Genomic DNA, 26,557 nt, shown 5'->3' with positions numbered 1-26,557 from the left:
ACAATGAGAACTGCTGGAAAAAATCTCACACCATGCCTAAACTCACCTGGGGGACTCTAAAATTCATGTAGTAAAATTTACTCTACAATGAATGTATTAAAATTTAAGTAAAATGGTGGTTTACAATGGTATTTTAAAATGGTGGTTTACAATGGAGTTTTAAAATGGCATTTAACATTTTTAAAAGCAACCAGTGACCTAAAGTAGCCACTTGAAAAGGAATCCAGCACTGAGATGGCTTCTGAGCTCCTCCAGAAAATCAGTTGCCTTGAAGGTACTTCAAGTTGAGCTCAGTCTTATTCACTTAAGAAATCTTGGTGTAAACCTATAAATTTAGATGAACAGTATCGTGTCAGCAATTTCTCTTCCTGCCCTTTTAAAATGTCACAGAGTATTTTGCAAGCCAAAAGGTGAACAATTTGGGATTAAAAATAGAAGTATTCAAATTAATCTTCTATACAGTCAGGTAATGTGATTTGATAAAAAGTTTGTATCTAATAATCACATTCTTAACAGAATGAGAAAACTTTCATCACACATAGGGAACACTGTAGTTTATTTCATTTAGATTTATAGAGAAATGGTGACACCAGAAGAGTTTCAAAGGATTGCTGAACAAGGATGAGCCCTCAGTCCTGCACATCTCATTACATAAAAAAGAAACCAGAGAAAAAAGTGTGTTTTGATTGGAAAAGGGAGATGAGGGACACTGAATTTGCCATAATGAACAGAGAATACAACTTCAAGTTCCAGTGACAGTGGAGTTTGAGTGTGAAACTCTTCAAAGCAGCTCAGTGATGTAAGAATTCATTATTCCTCATCTTCCCACCTCCTTCCAACTGCAATGCTGAGCAGAGATCTCAACACCAAAAGGAAACACTGCATAAATTCCCCACTGAGTCACTGGGGTTATGCACAGGGGGGTGTGTTGGAATGAGCTTTGCATTCCCAGCAAAATCCCTTCCCTGCAAAAGTCCTGGCATTTACACAGCCATTAGAGGACACAGTCTCAAGCACATCAGGGAAGGTACAGGTTGGATATTAGGACAAAAATTTTCACCACAAGAATAATAAAGTACTGGAATGCTCCCAGGGAGGGGTAGAATCACCATCTCTGGATGTGTTTAAAAAGCCTGGACGTGGCAATTGGGGCTAGAGTCTGGTTGAGGTGTTAGGGCATGGACTGGACCTGATGATCTTGGAGGTCTCTTGCACCCTCATCATTGTGTGATTCTGTGATTGAGCTCTGCTGAGCAGCACTGCCTGAACGGCAGAAGGAATCACAGACCCACAGAGGCTGGAAAAGACCCCCAAGGGCATCGAGTCCAACCTGTGCTGTGGCAGTGTACACTTATACTATGCCATATTTAGGAGTATTTTATTTGCATCTTGCTGTGAAATAGATATATTTTCCTCACCATTCTGCTCTTGCGAAGTACTGGAAGGTAAATCCTTTTTTCCACTAGGAAGCTGCTATTTTTTACAGTTTAATTAAATAGTTCACCCCTCTCTCATCACAGACTTACCACAAAAGCTCAGCTCCAACCCAGCATGTGCTTGTTCAAAATCTATTGTTTAGCTCCTTTCCATCCTGAGCAGAACTCCAGCATCATGAGAGTCACGAGACATTCAGTAAATAAAAGCCAGAATTAGTGTAAGGTCCTCTAAGTTCTCTTTTTAAGGTCATTCACAAGCCATTTGTCTGTCTCTAGCAATTCAGCTCCTTGGCTTAACCCAAGTGCAGTGAAAACTTGGAGCTGAGCCCATAATTTTGGAAATGAAGTCACAAACCACAATAAACGAAGTGAATGCTATTCCTATTTGCATTCAATATTGAACATTTAGACATCAAACTCTATGACATCTCTCCAAAGAAAATCACCAGGAACCAGACTAGAATTTTAAATTACAGCCTTGCAACACAAACTGCTGACACAGCAGAGGAGCAGAACCACCCCAGCCTGAATCCCCTGGGCAGCTCCCACCAGGGCTGAGGAGCCTGGAGGGCAGGAGGGGCCTGGCTCCAACACCCAGCACTGAACACAGCCCAGGCAGCTGTGCCACAAGGTGCTTCCCAAGCCTTCCAGCAAACTGGAAAATGGGAAACACAAAAAGGAAAACACAACCTGTCACATCTGCCTCTCCACAACAGCTCCAGCATCTCTGTTTTTATTAAACCAACACTCATTTGATCTCACCCACTGTAAACAGGACAAGTGGAATTGTTTTCATTGCCTGTCTGGATGCATTTCAAGATGTGTCAGCACTCTGTGGGCTCTGTTACAGCTTTATTGTTGCTTCAGATCATACAGAGGCAGCTATAAAAGCCAGAGAAATTCAATTATGCAGATGAGATGCAATAGTGACTATGAGAGCTGCACATTTCTGTTTGTAATGAGTCACCTGTTTAGGACTGAAACTCTTTGATGATCATCTCTCATTTGGAGATCTCCATCACCCAGCATTTCCCTGATAAATTGGTGAACACAGGTGACCATCTCAGTGTGGCACATCCTGGGGACCCAACGGGATTTAACATCACAGCAGAGAAACCACACATAAAATGACAGGATGATTTCTGCCGTGATATTAAAGACTGAGGCTGGTTTACTCACCATCAGTTCCCTGCTAGACATGGCAAATAAATCCTTACAAGGTGACTGAAATACCCAGACTGCAGCAAGAGCAAACACAAAGTGATATTTCCTTTGTCAGTAAAGATTGGAAACAATGAATCCAGTTTATGTCCCATCCTCTGCAATCTCAAGCCTGTAAATCTCCACTTTTTTCATGTTTCCCTTTTTCTTATAAAGCCTCCAAATACAACACTGGGTATGCAAAACAATATTTTCCCTTGAGTAAATACAGTAAAAGCCAATCAAGAGTGAAAACCTCCACTGTGGCTTCCTCCCAGCTCCTTGGTGTGACTGCTGCTGTAAGGAGACCAAGGATTCACCTCTCCCACTGTGGTGCAAATCCCAAACTGCAGCGAGTGCAAAAACACCCCATGAACATTGGAACCTCTGCATCACCCCATCAGATCTCCCCCCATCGTTCAAAATTCAGGGCAAATGTTGTTATAGACAGAACATGTTCAAGGAATGACATCCCACATGAAAAAATAAACTGGGACTTCTTACCAAAATTCAGATAGAAGTATTAATTTGAACAGACAACTCCATAAAATAATAACTTATACTTAATAAGATAATAACTCACTACTGGATTAGTTGGGAGCAGTGAAGGAACTGAGTGCTGTAAAATGCTGTTTAGCCTCAGCAATGTTCCATCATCCCACCCCACTGCCACACTAACCTGGACCCAGATGCTTCCATCTCCACTGCAAGAGGCAGAACACACACCCTGGAGGGAATCAAACATTCCAGAATTGTCTAGAGCCAAAAAAACCTTTGCATCTATTTTTCTTATTGAACTATTTACCAAGTTTAAAGCATATAAAAATAGAAAACTATAATATCAGAAAACTATAGTATCAAAGTTGAAATAGTGTATGTAATTTTCATTTAAACAGTTTAAATTTAATCAGCTGTGTCCACAATTAAAACCAAAAATCCTCAAGCTAAGTCAGAAGTGGCCAATTGGTACAAATTCATGTCACTGGACCAGGGGGACACAACTGAAGGACACAGGCACATTGAACTCTCCTAGATGAACTTGGTTTATCTTTCTTATCTTTATCTTTATCTTTATCTTTCTTTTCTCTTGTTTGGCACATCTGCTTTCCAAACAAAAGGCAAGTTTTCCCCAAGTTTTTAAGAAGTTCACTTTATTGGTTTTAGGAAATGTGTCACGATATTTCCATCTGGTTGGTCATTAAGCAACACCAGGGACTGGAACTCAGCACAGGATGGACACGAGGAGGAGGAAATCCCTCTTCAGTTCTTACCTGCATTCACAGCCCTCCAGCAGGGCTACAGCATTCAAAAGCAAGGACAACCCCACTTTTATGTCAAATTGCAATTTTTAATGTTTTCATTAGAATAATCTTTATAGCACTCTCCAATAGAAGAAACAATATACCTAACAGCAAACTTTAATACAGGAACATGCTCCAAGATTAACAACCCAAAATGAAAACAAATGAAATTAATGTAAAATGTAAATCACATATAGTACAATTGAAGTGTCCAAAACAATTTAAATAATTTTAAATATTTTATTTTCTTAAACTTGCTACAAATGCTTTATACAATATTTCAACATAAAGTCCCCATAACAGAAATGTAACAAAATGGGAATGATAGTGAAAGTGAAAGTTAAAAGTGGCACAAATTCACCAAACAAGTATTAAACTACAAATTTTAAAGAGGTAGATTACTTTTTAAGAACAAAAAATAAAAGGGGTGTCTGTATAAAGAAACTTTCCATCCATTCTGTCATTAATTGTGAAAGCTCTATGAACACGTGACAAACAGTATTTCCATAAAAAGCTGTTATGAACAATAGACCAATTCATTGTCTTAAATTAGAGGTGTACAAGCTTTTAGAATAATTATATATTTCATTTTCAAAATATGCAGGTCTCTAGCCCTGCTCTAGCCTTCTTATCCATAAAAAGATACACTGCATCCATTATATATCTGGTGTTTAGAAATTCATCACTGCTATATAAATTTTATTTGCATGTGTAAATAAGAACTTGGAAAATCCATAAAACACCCAAATCAGGCTTTTTTCCCACTGTATCCTGGACATTAAAATACTCAAAAAGTGAGGAGAGGTGGGAAGGTAATTCTGCCCTGCTAGGTTGGCCTCTGCTGACTCACTGAGACAAAAAGCTTTGAGAGACCCAGTGCAAGACCAAAATCCTTGGAGTGCAGCAATTGCTGGCCCTGAATCCACACTGATTTCTGGACAGGCTGAAGGAACCTGCTCTGGGTATGTAAAACAATATTTGCCAAGCAAAGCAAAAAAAAAAGCAGTTCTGCCCAACACCATCCACAAAACCAAGAGCAAAAACATTTGGTTCAGTTCATTCCTTCTGCTGATTTCCTGTGGGGTTCCATTTGTGTTTAATTAACAGTACCCTTGAATTTAATCTGAATTATCCCACGTGTGTCAAGCACAAAATAAGAAAATCTAGGCCTGACACTGCAGGCAATTTTATGGCTGTGAGTTTCACAAGCTTGGATTTCACATCCCTTGGTGTAGTGCTTATCCTTACATGAGCCTGCAACAGCTCTCATGGCATTAAGCGATTTTTTTTGTTTTGTTTTTACAGGAGATTCCTAGAAAATAGAAATTTTAAAAAACCCAACAAAACAAAAACTGAAGATAAATGACAAAACAATTTGTGAACAAGTATGTTTAAACAGAAAAACTGAAAGGTGAAAAAAAATTGGCAGACAAATATACATGAAGCAAGTCTTGAAAAAATATTAAGATTTCCTGGGGAAAAAAAATCAAAACCCAACAGTGCCTACATAGAGCAGAATCAAAGTTAAACTGTGCTGCTATTTGTGTATGAAGGCAGAAAAATTCTTCATACTGCAGAACCGATATAAAAAGAATTTGAGTAGACAATCTAGATTTATAAAAGTTACTTCAGAGGCAAAAAGAATTCCCTGGTGTAACCATTTGTTAAACTGATAAAGACTCCAAGCAGCCAAAGCAAACCAAGGGTGTTTGAGGCAGCCAAGGAAACCTTGCCCCAGGTCAATTGTTATTTCCCCAAATACTACAAACAATTCCCATGTGCACCCATTTCCAAGCACTTGGTTATTTTGCCTAAGGTCAAATGATTCATTTAGATGGAAAGATGTGTTTTGGCTTCTCATTCTCCTGATCTGTTCTGGCAGCATTTAAATGCAGTTTCACACATAACTAAGAGAGCAGCTGATGAGCATTAACATGAAGATGTTTATGTCCCAAGGGAACAGGCCTGGTAGACATTTCTTGTTCCTAAAAGGCATTTTTACACCATTAGTCTCCAAATTCCAAATAACATTTTTCTCCTTCAACATACCCTAATTTGGGTATGGATTATTTTAAATCAAATTCCCCTCCAGCACTTGGGAATAATTCTGCTATATTGAACACCTTTACTTTCCAAAGAATTTCCTCACTATTTGGAGATCTTCACTGTGAGACACACAAGCTGTGAACAGTTTGGATTTTGACAATGAACAGATCCTGCTCTGCTTGTTCTGACAGAGGCTGCCAGTTCCTCCCCCTGCTTTCCATTCAAACCCTACCCTGGGCCCTAAATCTGCTGTTAATCACAGCCAGGCGCTGCAATTACCAACCCCAAAAGAACTTTTAATTACCAGTGAGCTTGGTGAAAGTTCCTCAGCAAATCAGACTCCTGTTTCCAAGAAAAACAGGGCAGGAGCAAGGTAACAAAGGTTATAAACACTGTGCAAAATATACTACTGATTTGAGAGACTACATGAAGACGTAAATCGGGACTCAGGCACGTAGATTAAGATTTTTTATTTATTTATTGAAGGATTACCCTTTCTTGTGATTAAAATGCTTCTTCTCAAAAAGAAATAGAACTTTAATTATAAAGTTTTATAGTGAAACATAAAAAGCATGATACTTCTAACAAATTTACATGTTCATGTAACTTTTCTTACATGTCTATTTCCCTTATATTAAGTATTTTATGATCTCAGTCCATATGCACATACATTTTGGAAGTATTTGGTCATGGTTTGTTTCTTTCATATATATATATATATATGCAGAGAATGCTTTTTATTACAAACCAAAGCAAGTTATTTTAGTGAGTAAAGAATGCAGTCATATTTTTTAACTTAGTGAACCACCATAAATAAATCTAGAATTCTTCTGGGCTACCTTAGATGTCATATACCAAATACAAGGTCAGTGTCTCCAATAACATTGAGTTTAATGACATGAAGTTTATTTGCACTCAGGTATTGACATTTTTTTGTTCCAGAGTTTTCAATTCAGTTTATAATTAAAGACATTCTCTATACAAACCGTGTATAATTTCATGACATGACAAAATGCATCAAGTATGTACATCATACCCCAGCATCAGTAAGCTGCTCATCCATGTTTTAGGAAATGCAACTTCTTTTTTTATTTAAGCATGAGAAACTCAAAAAAAAAGACAAAAAAAAAAGGACAAAAAAAAAAAAAAAAAAGACCAGCAAGCAAAACAGCAAGCAACGTGTTCCTGGGTTGTTTCAACTTCAAATTAAATGCTTACCTGAAATCTTTCAGTTCTTGCTTTGTACTGCTTTCATCTCTTTTGTTTTCTGCTGCTTCTGCATTTGCTGCCTGCTGCAGACTCCGTGTGATTGGTCCTCCAATCCTCTCTCTAGATTTGACACTGAACCTGTCTGCCTTTTTCTTACTTGCCACAGCAGATTTACTTGGCAAAACAGCTTTGCTATTCCTTTGTATTCTGACGTGCAATTTCCGGGAGGCTTTGCTGGAGATTCCAGAGGAATTGCTCTTAGAAACCACTTTAGTTTTTTTCCCATCAACATGGGACATTTTAGACACTCTTACAGGACTAGAGTTCCTCAAGGATGAAGATGAATTTGGCTTTTTAGATCGCATGGAAGGTACAAATTTAACGTTTTGTTTGGATTTGAAGGAGGCAGAGGGGAGCTGGAGCTGTGCAGGTCCTGAGGTTCGTGCTCTGGTCTTGCCCAGGTGAGGCTGAGTGCTCTGCATTTTGATTTCTGCATCCGCCGTTCGCCTGCGCTGGTTGCTGCCTTTGTCACTGCTGGCAGGGGAAGAAGCTGCACTTTTTTTGGAAGAATTCTTTTTGGAGGAGGGAGAGATGGGTTTTTTGGGGCAGCTGTATGATGCATGTTTGTTCAAACTCCCAATGTAAGTGAACTCTCTGTTACAGTAGGGGCAGATGTGAGAGTCTGTCTCGGATGGGTTATTTTTCAGCTCTGCCTTCTGCTGGGCAGATTTCTTTTTTTGCAGGATAGCTTTCTGTACAAGCTGGTTTTTCTTTTTCAATGCACTTATTTTTAGTTTGTTGGAGGACATTTTGCTAATCTCCACATTGAAATTGAGTCTTTTAGGCTGACCCATCCGTCTGAAGGCGTTTTTGCCAGGCCCAGCAATGACCACCACGCCATTCTTAGGCTGCACTGTCTGTTTGAGGGGAACTGGATTTTTTTTAGGTGTGTATCTCTTTTTATCACTAGCAGATGCACAGGCCAGTATGTGTTTGTGTAACTCAGGCATGTTATCAACACTCTTGCCACATTTTGTGCATCGAATGGCAGTGGTAAAAGTCTGTGGGATATTATGGGTTGTGAAGTTTGTTGCAGTAACTCCAATCCCCATAGGATTCCGATGGTGATACTGAAATGGAGGTGGTTTAAAGCTTGGGTAGTGTTGATTGAGGCCCATCCGGACATCTGGATCTTTAGATTTCACTCCAGAAGCCATTATTTTTATAGTAGTATAAAGCTCTTCAGAAGAATCATTTAGATCTTCATCTTCCTCCTCTTTTGAAGGCTCCAAAGAATCTTCTGGCAGGTTCTGCATGTGCTCTGCGTTTGCCTTACTGGGGTCAGTAAAATTCTGGGGTCTCAAAGTCCCACTTTCAAACTCATGATGTGTGCACTCCTTGTCTGGATGGAGATCCCGTTGATGCTGTTGCAAATTGCACAAAAAAGCAAATTCCTTTTTACACACCGAACAAACAAAGATATTCCCTACTCCATGAAGCAGAAAGCGATGTTCTGACAAGTCTGTTTTATCCCTAAAAAGCTGTACACAGAATTCACATTTGAAGGGCCATTCCTCAGCATGAATGGATAAATGCTTCGTTAGGTCTTTAATGGAAAGGAAAGGTGATTCACAGACATTGCACACAAAGCTCTTGTTGAAGGTTTCCTGCACCACTCCTGATTCACCTGAAGTGTGAGGCTCCTCTCTCGCTTTCTGCTGCTCGCTTTCAGCTTCCTCCTGTTTTATTATTGGGAGAGAACTTTCAAGGTTATCAGCAGAGGAAACAACAGAAGAAACCACAGAAAGAGGAGGTGGAGATGGAGAGGATGAGGAGGAAGAGGATGAGAAAGAGGACGAAGAAGAGGAGGAAGATGAAGAAGACAGGTTAGGGGGGCCAGGTGAAGCAGCAGAAATAAGAGGTTCAACAGAAGGGACGGGGGATGGAGAAGGAGAAACTGTAGGTGAAAGAACTGGTAGTGGGGACTGGGTAGTAGTGTTGGAGAGTGGTGAGGGACAGGAGGAGGTGTTGGTGGCGCTGGCAGAGACATCTGGGATGGGTAAGGGCATGGTTGGGAGCAGGGGGGGCGGCGACGTGGCCACGGTTAGCACGGGCAGGCAGGGCGGCGGGGACGGGGGGTTGGTGGGCGTTAACAACGGGGGCAGCTGGCACACGGCAGGGGCAGCAGGCTGCACAGCTGGCACGGGGGAGGCAGCAGAGGAGCTGAGGGGCTGAGTGTCAGTGGCAGACGCTGCTGAGGGAGCAGGATCAGTGCCAGGCTCAGCTGGAGGCTGCGGGGCCGTGCCGGCGCTGTCGGTGCCCGGCTGCTCCGGGCCTGCGTCCGTCCCGTTGTACTCGTTGAGCAGAACCTTCTGCAGCATGCACGTGGTGGGCTTCTTCTTCTTCACACCACTGCAGGTTGGATGTGTGGAGTTCTCTTTGCATTCCCTCGTTTCAGCATCGCTGCAAGGCTTCTTATGCACACTCAGATCTAAAACAGATTCCCAGGGAACCTGAGTCTTGCTTTTGACATCAGACCTTTGTTTCATACCGCTGGATAAATCCAGGGGCTGCTGGTTGCACACACTGCCAAAAGTTGGAGCTGCTGTCCAGTCTTTTGATATTTTATATTCTTCAAAGCAATGAGGGCTCAAAGTCTCTTTGTCCTCCCTTGCAGTCAAGCTCCAAGCAGGTGAGTTGCTGTGGCTTTCTAACTTTGGCATTTTTGAACTCCTAATATTGTCATTCCACACAGTTTTTCCCTCACCTGATTTGACAAAGTCTCGAAGCACTGGACTGTGCTGTGGAGAGCTGGGAGGAGAGCTGGTCCTTCTTTTAAACCTGCTGGATACTGGAGGCAAAACAGATGATGATGTAACAGAAGGTCCTATTTTAGGGATTTCACTTGATGGAGTTATCTTACTGTCCTGTGTCTGAAGAAGCTGCTTTAATTTTGATGACAAATAAACCCCTTTTTCTTTATGAAAAGTTAAGCTTTCTGTTGAAATGCTAAGAGGAAGATTTAAAGAACTAGTAGGAGTTATAGGTTCAGGGTCTATTTCAGTTTTTATTTTTGGTACAAGAGGAGGGCTGGCAGTTCTTCTCTTTTTGGATTCACTGCTCCCACTGCTAGAGGGTTCCTTAGGAGGTTCATTCACGTGTGTTTGTGTAACCTTTAAATTTGTGGAAATTTCCACTGTGACCGGACTGATTATACAATTCAGTCCATACAAGTCTGCAGAGTTGGACTCCATCTGAATCACATCACAATTGCTAGTGCTGCTGTTGGACTGAATTTTCCCATCAATGTAGTAATTTAAATTCTCAGAGATATTGCTGGATATATCCATAAGATAGACATCATCTCCCTCACCTTCCTCTTCGATTTCTGTGCTCGCTATGTACACACTCTGGACTGCTGGGGCTGGCTCTGCTGGGAGAGGTGGCTCCTCAGTGAAGAACCCTTTTCTCCTGACACCTTTGGGAATAAGATGACGCTCGTGAACCCTGCGCTGATGCCTCCTCATGTTGGTGTGAGTACCAAAAACCTTTTTGCAGTATTTGCACGGATGCAATTCTTTGGGCTCCTTATTCTCCTCAGCAAACGCCGAGTTTGACATTTCCTGGGAAACTTTCTCAGAATCCAAGACAACAGAGTCTTGCACAAGACTGGAAACATTCAGGTCATCTTTAAGACCATCATCCACAATCACCTGGTTATCAGCAACATTATCCAAGTGTTGTGGGGACGTGAGAGTGAGGAATGGTTTCCTTTTGGGCCCGGCCTCGTGGCGCCGCTCGTGCCTGCGCCGGTTGATCTGAGTGCCGAAGGCTTTCCCGCAGTAGCGGCACTTGAACGCGTGGCTCAGGGTGGAGATGTGGATGTGCATGTGGCGCTCCAGTCCCTGCTTTGTGGTAAACTTCCTCTCACAATGCTGGCAAGGAAACATGAAGGTTTCCTGAACATCACCGTTGGATTCCCCCTCTGCTTTTGGAATTTTCACCACGAGTTTTTTCTTTGGAGAGCTTTCTGGAGATTCCTCTGACGTACTCTTTTGTTCTTCCATGGAGTCCAACTTTTCTTCGCATATCAAAGGCATTTCAGCATTTTCTTTAGGCATATTGGTATCTTCTATCTCCTCTTCATCTTCCTCTTCTTCATCCTCCTCTTCATCGTCATCTAAATCATCTGATGCACAATTTATGGCTTCTCCTTGTTTGTCTTCAGTTAGCACTTGTGTTTCGTTGGTGGGACTGGGGACCATCAGCTTTGGAAGGACATCCTGATTTACCATCTCCTGAATCACAGCTGTTTGTTCCAGAGACAGCACTGCAGAAACAGAAGGAGCTTCATCTTCCTCTTTGTGACCTGGAACACAAGAGTGCAGTAAAGAAAAGCATGAGATATTTTTACCAAACACTTCAGGATATGCAACATCTTTCTTCTCCTTTTTTCTTGTAGCACAACATATCCAATGCTCCTGACCCAAGACAATATCACACCTCTGATTTATTTACTCATGAGGATGGATGTTTTCCTGCATTCAAGTCCTACCTATCTGTTCTCAAGGATATCCATTGCAGAAGAAAAGAAGGCCAGGTTGGATGGTGCTCTGAGCAACCTTGTCTAGTGAAAAGTGTCCCTGCCCTTGAAAGGAGATAAGGCTTAAGATCCCTTCCAACCCAAAATATTCTGTGATTCTGCAATGATTCTAATAAAAGACCTTTGCTGCCAATCCCCAGAATGTTGCCTAAGTGGGTAGATTATAGAGCAAAAATCCTTCTCCATTCATTAGCTGGGCCATGAGACACCTGAGCAGTGGTGCTCGTGTTGTGCCAGCAGAAGGGACAACAGAGGAAAGGAATGGAAGAGTTATGGGCCAAAATAATTAATAGTGTCTTTCCCCCTCCCCCCTTGGTACTGACTTTGTTAATTAGCAATAAATAATGACCATGAAATGAAGCTCCAAGACACTAGAATAAGGTTTTTGCTCTGATATTATCCTGTAAGGAGTTTGTGTTTATATCTCAATTTTGCAGCACATTAATTTTCTCTGTGGTCAGAGTTTTATGTTTAATGACATGCTTCTAACAGTCAAGTTCCCAACTAGTAAAACAACTGGGGTAAACAATATAAACATGTTCACTTTGCTACAGTAAGATAACCTGCTAATGGACTAAACATGACAAACATCCTTTGCTTCAAAAAGATAAAGAGAAGGAAAAAATAATACACTTGAGAACTCACCTTCTTTAGAATCCCTCATATCTGCAGAAGTAGAATCCAAATCAGTCTTTTTCTGTTTTGTATCTGCTGCCTTCTTTCCCTTGTTTTTACTTTCCTGAGTCTTCTTCTTTCCTAGTGGGAAAAAAGCATTTATTATTCTTGCTTAACAATTTTATTTGTCATGTATCAGTGGCAGATTTAAACCCTCAGCTTTGGAGTACAACAAACTCCTGCAGAGACCCTGTAGGAGAACAGACAGCATTCAGGTAAAAAACTTCACACACTTGAAATACTTTTCTCACTTTCAAAGCAAGAACAAACCACCTGTCCAGAATTAAGCAGCTCACATAATGCAGGTACCCAATCCCTTAATGTGGCCACAAAATTCCTAAATCTCACAGAAGTGTATGGAAAATAGAAAATCTCTTCATACACAATTAATCCTAATGTTAATTGGAAGACCTTACAAAATAGAAACCCACAGAGGTTTATTTTCATTGTATAAACCTTCTGCATGATGAGAAGAGTTATGATAAAAACAATGAAGTAATAACTTCATGAGAAGAGTGAAAGCAGCATGAGCTTGACAACCAGGGCAAAGGCAGTACAACCAAATGAGATGGAACTGGGGAACAGAAAACACTGAAGGTATTTGGATGGGTCCTGATACAAACACCACTTTCAAGTTGTCACTTTCTGTTAGCAAAATGAAAAGCAGCTTGTATTAGTTGTAGAGGATGATGAACAAAAAAGGGCATTATATGCAAAGAGCTGACCACTATAAAGTACTGCTGATTTTTGCCATTAATGTTACAGATTCAGGCCTATAACATACAGAAATTATGTTATGGGGTGTGTCATATCAAATGAAAGTTTATATAGTTTTTCATTCACTTCATTGCAGACTGTATTCTCCACACAGAATACAGAAACCACCACTGAAACTCCACACAACTCTTGGGAGCAACCGTTCAGAAGCAGCCCAAACTCTCCCTGTGCCCCCTCTAACACACAAATTCTACTTTATAACACACTGCCCATTCCCTCTGATCAGGAATGTCCATCACAGCCCTAAATCCATTTCCTAGCTAGAAGCACATTCTTCCACATCACAATCTTGTCAAACTCCTCCTTTTTACCCCTTGAAAATATTTCTCACATCCTGAGCCAAGAAATTGAAATGCCTTAAAAAAAAAAAATGCTCCTCTGTTCCAGGAAGTTCCAAGTACAAATACCCCCCAAGAGAACAGCTCAGACAACCTCACTTGTTTTGATTTCAACAAACTAAATCATTATCTATATTTCCTCCCAAGGAGCTCAGATTTCATAGGCTGTCCCCAAATTCCAATGTGTTCCAGTTTTATGTATATAATAAGCATTTTTAAATTATCTTATCTAATTTAACAGATTTTAGTCCTATAACCTGACAACAGTCACTCAGACTGAATTTTTGTCACCTTTGGACAAGACACACACATTCTCCTAGCAATTTTCTCTGAATATCCTCAATTATTGCTATGATGCCCATGTCTAACCTGCCATAAAGGACATTCCTGGATTGTTTGAACAACACAACACTGAATTTTGCTTTTATACCAAATACCTGTGACTGTCAGAAGATTTAGCACATAGCTGGGTGCTCACATAGGCATGAGGAAGTTAAAGCACATCTTTCTTTATGTGACAAGCTACTGAAAGTCCAATTTGAGCACCATTTTTTTTATTATCAGCACCTTTAATGCTCATTATTAGAACCAACACTACCAAGATCTGAGTATGAAGGATATCAAAGAAGTTTCCAGAAGTATCTCTCAAGTCACTTGAAATTCTCTGGGAATGTTCAGTAACACAATCAACAGTTCCACTTAGGGAAAAAGTGGAAATGTAAGATTCCAACACATTCCTAGGAATCAAACATGCATCACAATACACCTTATGAGTGACATAAGAAACCATACATAATTCAGTGACATAACAAATCATACATCATTCCTAAGAACTCTCAAAATTTTTGCAGACCACTCCTCATCTGAAGACCACTATCAGTATTTTGACCTAAAACCAACAAAATTCTTGACTGGAAACAAGAATTCAAAGGTTGGTGCACAGGCCCCTCTCCCCTGCCAAACCTGACATGTGCTCAGACACTTTTTCTCCCCACAGTGCAATTCTGTATCTAACTCTACAGCAGCCCTGAATTTCAGCAAAACAACAGGTTACTGTCAAAGTCTCCAAATTAATTCTTTTTTCTAACAATATCAGAAATATACTGTGCTCTTTCAAGGGTGAGGTAGGTATGAAAAGGCACCAACACAAATCCCAAGTGCTAAAGCATGCAGACATGATTCAGTGTCATCCAGTTAGAGAATATAAAATTTATAGTACCTCAAATCTGTTTATAATCTGAGAAATGACTACAATAGCAGGATTTTCACACAAAATCAGGGTATTGTGTCACATACCTTATGCTACTGATGGAAAGCAGAGCATTTGCAAGTTCTGCCAGTCCTAAAGAGATGCAAGTCACTCATGATGTAACCTGCTCCATGATACAGCTGGACATGTTTCCAGTTCTTGGTCTTTGAGCACCGATGCATTTGAAGAGAGGATTCACCCAGCTCCCAACTTGCCCTTTCTCTGAACAGTGAACAAACTCCTCGTGCACACACAACATTTCAGATGTGCCAGATCAATTTCTGACACAAGTAAATGAGAGACACCAAACACTGTAAATGGCTTTAGTTTGTTCATTTTCTAGGCTGCAGCTTTCTCTAAAAAGGTTCAAAGAATTCACTGCACTGAAACATGATAGTGACTGTCCCAGATGCACAATTCCATGGTCCTGACCATTCAACAGCAAGAGCCCAGCAAGAGAATTTAAGAACAGAGTAATAGGTGATACTTCACTGCTTGCTCTCCCAGCTTTCATGTATTTGGAGTTCAGAAACATTTTTAAGTGTCTGTTGATAGATTTTCTCTCATGAGTTCTCGAAGTGCTTTTAAAATCCATATAAACTTGAACTTTCTTCCTGCAGATTTCCAATAAAAACACAACCTACAACTGATATAAATGGTATCAATGAGTAGTCCAAGGCTGTCCCTTGGTTTTCCTGTTGTTTCTGAGGTCAGGAGTGAACTGAAGGCTGCAGGAGGGGAAATGCTCTGAACACAGAACCTGGTGGAAGCCTGAGTATAAGTACACACGTGCACTTACCATCAGGTTCCTGAAGGGTCCTACATGGCTGCTACGGCCAGCTGGATCCTCCACTTGGTCTAAACAAGAAAGATACAGGAATGAAACACAGGGAAAGTGAAATGGAAACAATGACAAAAGAATAAATGAAGGGCAGAACTTAATATGTGTGTATGTGTTTTAGAAGAATTGTAAAAGAAAGATGCAAAGGAAAATGAATGAAATAAACAGATGGAAAGTAGGAACTTGTCTGCAGTGATGAAGATCAAAAGAGGAATTCACCAATCTGTAATTTGTCTTGCAACCTTCAATAGGGTTCCTTTTTCTCTCCTCTCCACTTCTCCTGATGATAGCTCAGCCTTCACACCTTTACAATCCCTTTGTAACAGTGCACAGGCCCAGGAGAACTCAGGCTGCTGCCATGGCCAGGGCATCAGCACTGCCACTAACTCTGGAGCAGCTCAGATAACAACAGAGTAAAGTGTAAGAGAGGAGGAATCTTTATTTGCCCAAACTTCATCTTATTGATAAAACCAAGACACCTCTGAAGAACCTACAGTTAGCTGGGCTCAGACTTTTGTTGTTAACCAAACTACTAATGGGATTATTAAACCACAGAGTTATTTCTGGTGGGATGGAATAAGCCTACTCAGAAGCTGGGAGGGAAGACATTTAACACAGTCTTTCCATACACTTGGAGCTGAACTCTATAATTAAATATTGCTCAACTGTACAAGATGTCATTGTCTTTAATAAGCTTTAACTGCAGCACCAAACCTGTTCACAGTTAAGATCATTAAGGAAGAAGGACATTCACACCTGAGCTCAAACACTGCTTCCATCTCTTACAGAAATACAGAATGTGGACACTTGTCTCCCCAGAATTCTTGGGTCAATAAGGGAAAAGAATCATTGGTATGAGCTGAAATTATTGTTACTTCTTTGAGATCTGTAGCCAACAACTCTAACTGCAGCTCAGTAACAAACCCAGACCTTACCCATGAGTGCTAAAAAAGTACCACAGAAACCTGCCCAAATCTCAAACCTGCCATAAAAACCTGCCCAATTCTCAAACTTGACACAGAAACCTGCCCAAATCTCAAACCCGACACAGAAACCTGCCCAATTCTCAAACTTGACACAGAAACCTGCCCAAATCTCAAACCTGCCATAAAAACCTGCCCAATTCTCAAACCCGACACAGAAACCTGCCCAAATCTCAAACCTGACACAAACCTGCCCAAATCTCAAACCGGACACAGAAACCTGCCCAAATCTCAAACCTGACACAGAAACCTGCCCAAATCTCAAACTTGACACAGAAACCTGCCCAAATCCCAAACCTGACACAGAAACCTGCCCAAATCCCAAACCTGCCCAAATCTCCAACCTGCCCAAATCTCCAACCTACCACAGAAACATGCCCAAATCCCAAACCTGCCCAAATCCCAAACCTGCCATAGAAACCTGCCCAAATCTCCAGTCTCCAGGAAAACAGTGGAGAAGCTCCCTCAGAGACCCCCTGGAAAGTATTTTTAGAGGACAGACAAGGGCAGCACTTGGCAAGGCTGTGGCTGAAGGGAAAAGACAAACTGACACACTACACTGACAGTGTCACACAGTTCAATGTGTGAATCACAGTGTAATAACATAAACTCACTGGTTAACCCCTTGGAACTGGTTGAGATTAAAGTCTGCATCAATCCCATGCAATAGCTGCTACTATTTTATAAAACAACTTCTAATTATTTTCTCCTATTGAAAAAAAAATCAGTATTTTGGCATTAAAAAGAATGGAATAAAGATTAAGTGAATATTCAAGCTAAAACATTCTATTGGAAAATTCAGCAGAAAACAACTGTACTATAATTTCTTTTGATTAATGGATTTTAACATACTTTTAACAATTTGAATTTTAATTTGAGAAACAGCTTGCTGTGCATCAGAATTCATCTGTTCTTGTATCTAGAGTGCTGGTTGATGTCATGCTTTTAAAAATAAATTCCTCAAGCCTTCAGATATCAGTAAAAATGTGAGTAGTTGTTTGTTCTGCAGACAGGCCAGAACACGAGTGCCTTTTTCACACACAGAATGCTACAACCAAAAGAACAGCAAAACTTGCTTCAAAAAATTAAATCTAAGTTGCACTGGCTGGAGGTGCTCCACAAAATGCAAAAGCTTTTAATTTTTATTTCTCTGTCAGTGTAAGATAGATAAGCTGTACTAGGAGAATTTCCCACTCTGGTTACAGATCATCCCAGGCACATGAAAATCTCCATTTTCAGTACTGAATCTTGCTAAACCAGAAAATTTTAGAGGCAAAGTCAGCACATTTTAATTCCAGCAAGTCTAAGGGTGAAATTCAAAACTCAGATCAATTTTTTAAACACCTCATTAACAGAGATGTCAATTAAATGTAAATGACTCCACACACAATATCATTAAGAGACCTATTTCAACAGTGCTGTCAGGTAGGTATGAAAACCTGAAAAAAAAGCAAAATGTAAAAGCTTTTATTACCTTGTTTCCTTCAATCTGTCATCATTGTAAGTATTTGGTGGAGTGCACTTCTTGCAACACCATTATGAAGTTATCAGATACAACTCCTTTGTGCAGGCATAACTTGGATTGTTAAGCAAATGAAACACTAAAATTGAAATGAGCTGTTTCACAGTGTACAAAAACAATCACAACAGAATTTTAACCTCCAAGTCCTGAGAACCACAGGAATATTTCAGAGCTGCAGAAATCATGGTTCTGTTCAGTCAATCTGCCCAGACCTAATAAATCAAATAAAGCTGGAGAGGAAGAATACACACAGCTATGTAGTACAGAAAAGTCTTGTGAATTATCTACAGATTCTGGGCAAATGCAGTGAGCAAAGGTTTCTCTGTAATTTTTTCCAGCAGAACTTGCATCTTCTCTTCCATAAAAAGGCACTTTCAAGCTTACCCAGTAGGAGCAGGAGAAAGAGGAAGGCAAACTTCACAGCAATTCTATTAATACCAAACTGCCTGTTGTATAATGCTACCCATTAACAAAGAGCACATTTTAATCACTGCATTTTCCAACCACAATATAAAAGGAGTGATGAACACCTTGGGAAGGTGTTTCAGGACACCTGAAGAGGTAAATGCTCCAAACTGTGCATGAACTATTGGTACCAAGCACTAAATACCCTTTTTGCAGGGAAGAAACAGAGCCATGCACTGACAGAGACTGTAAAGTGCCATTTGCATAACAGATGAACTTGTTGCCATGGAAAGCATAAGAAAATTCTGAGCTGGGCTATTTAAAACACCAATTTCTGCAAATGTTTGGCAAAGTCTCCACTTTAATGATAGCACTGAAGATCATGTTACTGTGTCTCACCACAAACTTCTGGAATGATGGTAGAGAGTACAAGAAAGGTGAGGATGACACCACAGGTGTGCCTTGCCAAGAGAAAGAAATGACCCAAGAGTTTGTAAAAAGCAGAAAGGAATGTATTGCCATTATAGAGAGTTTGTGACACTACAAAATTTGACACTGTTCACAAATTTCAGATAAACAGATTTTAAAAAACTGGTGAAAAACTCTGAGTGGGAAGCCTGTGTTAAATGTGTGGGATTACACCAATCCCTACCAGCTGAACTATGAGCTGTCCCTGGTCTTCTTCCTACAAGTTACTTTTTGTAAATTAAATTATGTACCATAACTTTGCACCAGACAAGAGACAAAACCAGTTTATACTGTCTGCCAGAGTATGTCATCCACTCTTGCAGCATCTCATTCCAATCCCCAACGTGTTCTGCTTTCTGACTAACCTGAGTGCACAGCCCAGGAAGTCTTAAATTTACAGACTACAAGACTTCTAATGACTTAAGTAGTACAGAATGTCACCCAACAATTACAAGGCATGGCAAACAAAGGTTTAATTCCATGCAATTTTAACTCACACAAGAGCTGTGATGGAACAATTAAGTATAAATAATTAAATGGAGAGCTTTAATCCTAGCAAGATTTGGAAATGTTATTTCTGCCCTTATGCCAATATTTGTAAAACAGTAGAAATGGGACACAAATATGGGATCAGACTTGCTCTAGACTTTTTCTATCACTCCAATTCTTGGTATTTTCCTGCCTCCCCTCATTCACTACAAATTTCCAGCAAGTTGCTCCATGGCTGCCACAGCTCCCACAGCCAGCCCAGGACAGAAAACATGACGAAAATTCTTCTCTGTACTTCTATTCCATCAGCTTTTGTTTTGCTAAGTATAAAGACAAAAGCAACAGCAAAAGAAATGTCAGCTGGCACACACACTTTCCAGAAATAACTGTTCTCTATATTTAGCCAGTTTTTATTTAAAATTCAGTTAAAAATAGAGCACCCAAATTGTGTATTTAATATCGAGAATGTCTAAATTTAAATCTTTGCTTTAACCAATCAGAGCTTTTATCTAAGCCCAGAAAATGTTGCTTCCAGTCACTAGTTTGTTCCAAAATGTTTGTGAAATGAAGTTACTCTCAGATAATTAGAAATACCACTTATATTGACAGCAGCATTTAAAGGTAATGGAAGTCCTCATACAACTCCCTGTACTAGCAAGTTTTTAAAATGAGCACTGCTAGATCAGTCTGCCTTTATCTGTAATAAAAAACCCAAATATTTGTCATGGCCCTATTTGGTTCATTGAACATTTGAGAGGATTACATCAAAAATATTTGTGGTTTTAGCTAAGTTATCCTCAAAAGTAACTACTTAGGCCTTTACTGCCATTTTATTCTGCTCTTTGACAAACCAGGTATGCTCCAATTCAGCAGCAGTCACACAAATAAGTGACATTAAAAAAATAATAGAAAAAAAGGACTTTTGAGTCCACTGCAGACCCAGAGCCCTTCTCACACAGCTGATCAAGGTGGTGTCACTATCCACAGCAATTCTCCCTCTGTGCCACACATTTTCACTGCAGGGAAAACCAACACTGATGCAAATGTTTGCCTGAAGAGGGGTGCTGGCTTTGCCTGGAGAACACAGCTGTACCAATCCCCAGGACAGGGCTGCCTTTGTGTCCAGCAGGGCCCAAGGATTACTGCAACAAGAGTCCCCACCCTGAGAAACAGGAGCAAAGCCTCTCACAGACAGTGCTCCCACCATGCTAAAGCTCCCAGGGATAAAATTAAACCCCTCACAACTGCACAAGGTCACACTCAATGTTTGCATTGACAGTCACTCAGATTTGTTCTTATTCATTTATTCAAATTTTTCATGTCGTTTATGGTTACCACTTTTCAGAATTTTTTCTCCAAGTATTCCCAGTAAATCACCTCTCTGTGTTTTACAGTGTCTTTCACCCACTCTTTGACATCCATCTCCAAATTTCTTTCCTTTAAGCTTACTCTATTTCTTCAGTACAGGTATGCAGTGTTTTTCCACCAGTCCTCATTTAAAATATTACAGCATCTTCTCAACTGGGTCTCCAACCTAGCAAAGAACATTAATTGTTAATAACCAGCTGCTGTCAGAACATATTTGCAGCATGAAAACTCTGCTCCTCTGTTAAATTTGAAAATATTCATCTCCTTCCAGCTTCAGAGTGACAAATCCAAGGTCATGTGGCAGAATATCACAGCAGGTCCTTTACAGAAGTAGATAAAATAGGATAATACTATGTTGACTATCTAAATTCATCATTTTAATGTACAATATAGTCACCAAAATATTTTTATCTGCTGGGAAACGGTGGAAGATTTGCTTCACTTCCTTGGTGAAACAAAGTGTTTCATTCATTTCAGCCACAGCCCACTGATGTTTCTTAGAGAAAGGCCTGTCAGCCCTCTCTGATAACATGAGATACACTGAATTATATTTCCAAAGGAACTGTAATCCTCCAGTTGCCCAACCAGTCCATTTCTCAAAAGGACTGTGCTACAGGACAACAGCAACAGTTGGTGCTCATGTTAACAAGACCAACAACAGAAGTTCTAAATTTATAAATGCCCCAAACCAGACAAGAGCAAGTTGCCATGTGCTTCATTTGTGACACCAAGCAAGGTCACAGGCTCATGAAGTTATTACAGGGAACAGCAACTTCTTCCATTTTTCAAACAGTGAAAACAAATCTCAGAGCACAAATAAACTTGTCTTCTGCTCAGTTAACTGCTACATCTGAGATGAAAAGCTAATTTGATCTAAATGGGTTAAAACTGTAAGTTTTAGTTTTAAACAGTTTAGTTTAAAACAACTAAAACAGATTACAGACATAAAATGTCACTATAACATAATTTGGACAAATTTTATACCAAATTTGTCTAAGTTATGTTACAGTGACATTTCTGTAGTCTAAGTGGATGTTTTATACCAAACATCCACTAAGACTACAGAAATGTCACTGTAACATAACTTGGACAATTTAATGTGCAGGTAAGGAACCAGAAAATAAAACCAGCTCTGGTATCTGAGTGGGGTGACACCCAACAGTTCAGGATTTGAGAGCTCTGAGCTAAGCTTCAGCACAAAGTCCACCTTGCTTTTGCAATCCTGCCAAGGGTCTGTAAGATCAGAAACACTGCACTTGCTGCTCTTCACCTGCAACTTGAAAGGGAATATTTTGCAGCAAAGTCCATTTTTTTCCCTCAACTCATCTACTCCTTGGGAAAAGCCCAAGGCAACTTTCCAGACGTGGCTGAGGATCCAGCCATGACAAAGGTGGGGTTTGAACACTCTGATCCCATTTCCCAGCTGGACAGGTCAGCTCTCACTGCCCTGAGCTGTTCACTCCACAGCTCACAGGCTGCATTTTACTGGCACCAACACAGGGATGTGTGCATTGCACTCAGCCCTGAATAATGGTGATGCCTGAGAAAATGTTCCCAAATTTCCATGAATTAAATCACTTTTACAAACAGCAGTCACACTGTTTCTGATGGACTGCCAAACAAAAGCAGATCTGTATCTGAGAGACTCCAGTGAGGCACCTGACTCTCAACAAGAGTTACAATAATGTACAGCTGACTACTCATTTCCATGGCATTCTGCAGCAATAATAATCAAGATGATGGATTTTCAGCTATTGAAATGCTCTCACTAGAATAATTTTATGTCAATCAGCACATTAATAACAGAGCCTCTCTGAAGTTCTGCAGCATTAATCATAGTCAATCAAAAGCTCTCACACAACTCTGATAACAAAGTGTAACAACAGAATTAACTCTTAACAGCTGGTAAGCTCCTAAGTGCTCAGAAAGCTTCATCCTAAATAACTCTCAGGCATTGGTGATCCAAATAAATACTGTGATTTTCCAGGGGGAAAGTGTATAAAAGGCAAGTAAAATGGTCAGACATTGTTGAATTTCTTAGCTACAAACACCACTGAGTCTTATTTCAATAACTGATAATAAACCCAAGCAGAAAGTCAGTCTGCTGGAACATTAAAAGGCAAGTAAACACTTCTAGAAAATGGTCAGACACTGTCTAATTTCTTAGCTACAAATGCCACTGAGTCTTGTTTCAATAACTGGTAACAAACCCAAGCAGAAAGTCAGTCTGCTGTTATATTTCCTTGAGGAACTCAACACAGCAAGTGTAGAATTCTTCAGAACAGTCATTCCTGTCAATCTGTGTGAGGCTCTTGGCAGGAATGACAAAATAAATTGACAGATTGAAAAAATACATAGACTCTAGTCTTACAAATGGTTTTTCTTTTTGTTCATTCGAAAAATATAGAAACCAGTTAATAAATAAAAAATAAAATTTCTTTGCTATTTTGCAGGTTTGTAATGCAGTGATGTGAGAATCTTCAGAGCTGACAAACACAAGTTACCTTCTGAAGGAGATTTTAATTAAAGAAAAGAGCTCTCAGCCACACACTCAAATGGAGCCTGCATGTCTTCCATGAATAAATCAGCTATGAAAACTTTGTGTGCACACTCCTGAAGTTAAGTTCAATGTGCTTGTTCACCACTGCACAATAAATTATATGGGGGATCTGCAGATTAACACTTCAGTATATGATATTCCCTGTAAATAATGCAAGTAAAATAAATGGGCAATGGAAAATTATGGTAAATTGCAATAAAAAGTTTAGTACAGGTAATTACATAATATTATTCACATTAATTCTGATTGAATGGTTTTGAGAAGATGATGCACAAAAAAAAAATCTAGAGGAAGGCAACAGAAATTATTAAGAGCTACACAAGATTCTTACTACAAGAACTTAAAGCCTTCCCTACATAAAAAGATGGTTCAAACAGGAGGCAAATAAAATCAGAATACACTGAAAGTCAATAACTGACTTTACCTTGCACCCACCATAATCCCCAGAGCCTCCAATTGGGAAACAAACCCTGAAGTGGGAGATTGCACAGGAGGGTCAGGAAAGCACAGAAAGAGCAAGAGTGGCTGGTAAAGCCTTGGCTTAATGAGGAACACAAAGCAATTGAAGAAAGGATTATTGATGTGAGCAAAAGTCACCAGATTTACTGAGATGTAAGGCAGGCAGCAGCTCATTGAGTTTGTTCTCTTATATTCTATAAGCAACAGGTCAACTCTAAATCACTAAATATTGGAGGAACAGAAAATATCAGTTCTTGTTTGTCTCTGGAAAACAGTGCCTATTCTGCTCTGCAGGAATTCATCCCCTTCCTATTTTGGAACAAATCCTCCAAATCTATCTCAAAGCTCTTCCCTAAAAAAGCAATCACCAAATTTTCTCCACATCTTCTCCACAGAAGTGTTTAAACAATTCTATGAGTCAGAAGAAAATGGTCTAAAAAGTCTAGGAGAATCCCAACACATATATTTCTACAGGCAAACCAGTATTTCAACTTATTTTCAGGAAAGTCAAAACAGCATTTACTAAGAAAGGAGAATAATTTCCAAATGCAGTGGATTATTTTTAAAAAATAGCAGTGAAATATCAAACAGCTTTTCTTCCAGGTCATTCCTTGCTTCAAAGCTAATCCTGATCAAGTGAAAGAAAAAATTGATTAATAATAGAAAGTTGCCTGGTGCCTTATTTCACTTCCCACTGTGGATTATGTAACTGAAGACAGCATTAGCAAATTTACTGGGAAATGCCACAACTGTGCTCTAGATATATTTGACTTTTTTAACTCGAGAAAAGCAGTCTAAGGAAGTATGACTAAAAATGCAAAAATATGAAAAAAATCCAGAACACTTTAGAATCTGAGTAACCAAACAACCCAGGAATTTTTTATTCTGTTAGGTAACTCCATAGACCTGCTTTAAGCAGAACTAAGTTAGCAGCTAGAAATACAGCTTGTAACAGCCATGAAGGCCAGATTGTTATTTTAAGTCAAACACAAAAACCCCACAGATATAAAGTAACAGTGTGTGCAAGGTGCTTGTAGTACTTCCAAAAGTTTATCCTTAGAAACACAGAGTTTAAGGGGCCAACACAGCAATTCAGTGCTGAAATTTTTATCTTCTTAAATGCAGGTAATTTATTTTTTAATTCCTGAAATGAAGGCTTATTTTCTGCCATTCTTAATTCCACAGGCAGGAGCAAGGCTGGAATAAGTGACACCAATTTCACTGTTGTGAAAGGCCAGAGCAGCTGTCCTGGAAGTGGGGGCACTGCTGCAGAGGTGAAGATGGGAATGTAAAGCAATACAAGTCTCCCTTTCAAAGGCCATTTATGGGGATTAAAAGAAAACCTGCACTGCTCAGAAGACCTCAAATACATGAGTTATCTCCAGACAGATGCTTCTGGGAGATATGGTCCCTTGGCATCCCAAATGGTGCTTCTGGAGTTGTAAAAACCTTATTGCAAATCGATGTGATTTGGGGAAATCAAAGTCAATTCCATTGTAGGACTTTGTTCCAGATGATCTTGATGACTTCTCCCTTCCCCCATTGTCTTTTCCCAGTCACTGGTTAGGAAATGTTGAAGCCTTGAGCTCCTATCTGAGTTTTTAATTAAATTTATTGGAAGTAGAGCTTAGATAACAATAACATTTCATGATACCCTTGCTACAAATGTACCACTCACACATCCCTCTATAAGCTACATTCCAACTCACACACAATCATTCTCCTCACAAGCTCTTTTCTGTTCAGAAACAAACTTTTAGACTTAGTCCAAGTACAAACTTAATAAATTTGGGTAACTTAAATAACAGACAGACAATCACAGCATCACTTGACCATGATTTCCATTTGGGATGACATCCAGATGGCAATCCAAGGCCTACCTTTTATAAACAGGATGATATTTATGGCACTCTCACATACAGCTAATTATCTGGAACTATATGAGAATGCCTAAGAAATTATTAACAAAAAAAAAATAAAAATAAAACCTGCAAGAATTTCTGCTATCACAGAATTTAACCTGTTTATTTCATCCCTTCAGGTTCACGTTCCCCAGCAGCAATCTGACACTGTTTCAGCAACAGCCACACTTTCAGACAAGAGAAAAAACACTGTAACTCTTAGGGTGACACAGTTTATTTACATGTGGGAAGCAGAAGCCTGAAGTTGCACTTTGCATTCACCTGATATAAACCAAGGCACAACGATCATTTGTAACAGCCAATAACTGATTTTAATTCACCCACCTTCACCTCACACTGCCTCTGGGTCAGTTATTATGAGCACCCCTGGAGTTCATGCTCTGCCTGAAGCCCAGTAAGAACCATGGGAAGCAGCAACATTATTAATAGAACCATTGAAGGTAACAAAGCTTTAAAAGATTTATTAGCAATGCTTTGAGGTTTTAAAACCACACTGAACAATCAGCAGGGCTGTCCAGGACACAGGTGACCCTGGTGCAGGTGCTTTTCCTGCACTACAATAGCAAAATATTTCAGGAGTTGACACAAGTGTGGCTGAGAGGTCACTGGGTTTCACAAATCACTCCAGCTGCATTATGCAGCTTCTGGAAGAATGAAATGGGAGATTTTGCCCCCATGGAGAGCCTGATGGCACCAGTGCAGCCCC

At 39.9% G+C, this 26,557-nt stretch overlaps 1 protein-coding gene across 3 annotated transcripts in view; it reads right to left on the bottom strand.

The window, feature by feature from the left end:
* Positions 1-7,170: 7,170 nt before the first annotated feature.
* PRDM2 (PR/SET domain 2) overlaps positions 7,171-26,557 on the bottom strand; it is a 41,133-nt gene continuing 21,746 nt past the window's right edge. Inside the window, exons 2-4 of one of the 3 annotated variants that reach the window (XM_058818793.1) lie at positions 15,634-15,692; positions 12,441-12,551; positions 7,171-11,561 (exon numbers count right to left, since the gene is read on the bottom strand). In XM_058818793.1, coding sequence (XP_058674776.1) covers positions 7,198-11,561; positions 12,441-12,459 — 4,383 coding nt within the window. In that variant the 5' untranslated portion in view covers positions 12,460-12,551; positions 15,634-15,692 and the 3' untranslated portion in view covers positions 7,171-7,197. Of the gene's footprint in view, positions 11,562-12,440; positions 12,552-14,881; positions 15,091-15,633; positions 15,693-26,557 lie in introns of those variants that run through there. The other 2 variants (XM_058818794.1, XM_058818792.1) reach the window with 2 other exon arrangements.

The sequence above is a fragment of the Ammospiza caudacuta genome, chromosome 22 (assembly GCF_027887145.1).
Source record: "Ammospiza caudacuta isolate bAmmCau1 chromosome 22, bAmmCau1.pri, whole genome shotgun sequence".
Lineage (NCBI taxonomy): Eukaryota > Metazoa > Chordata > Aves > Passeriformes > Passerellidae > Ammospiza > Ammospiza caudacuta.
Note: the sequence above shows the minus strand (reverse complement) of the source record. Positions and strands in the feature narration are given on the sequence as shown.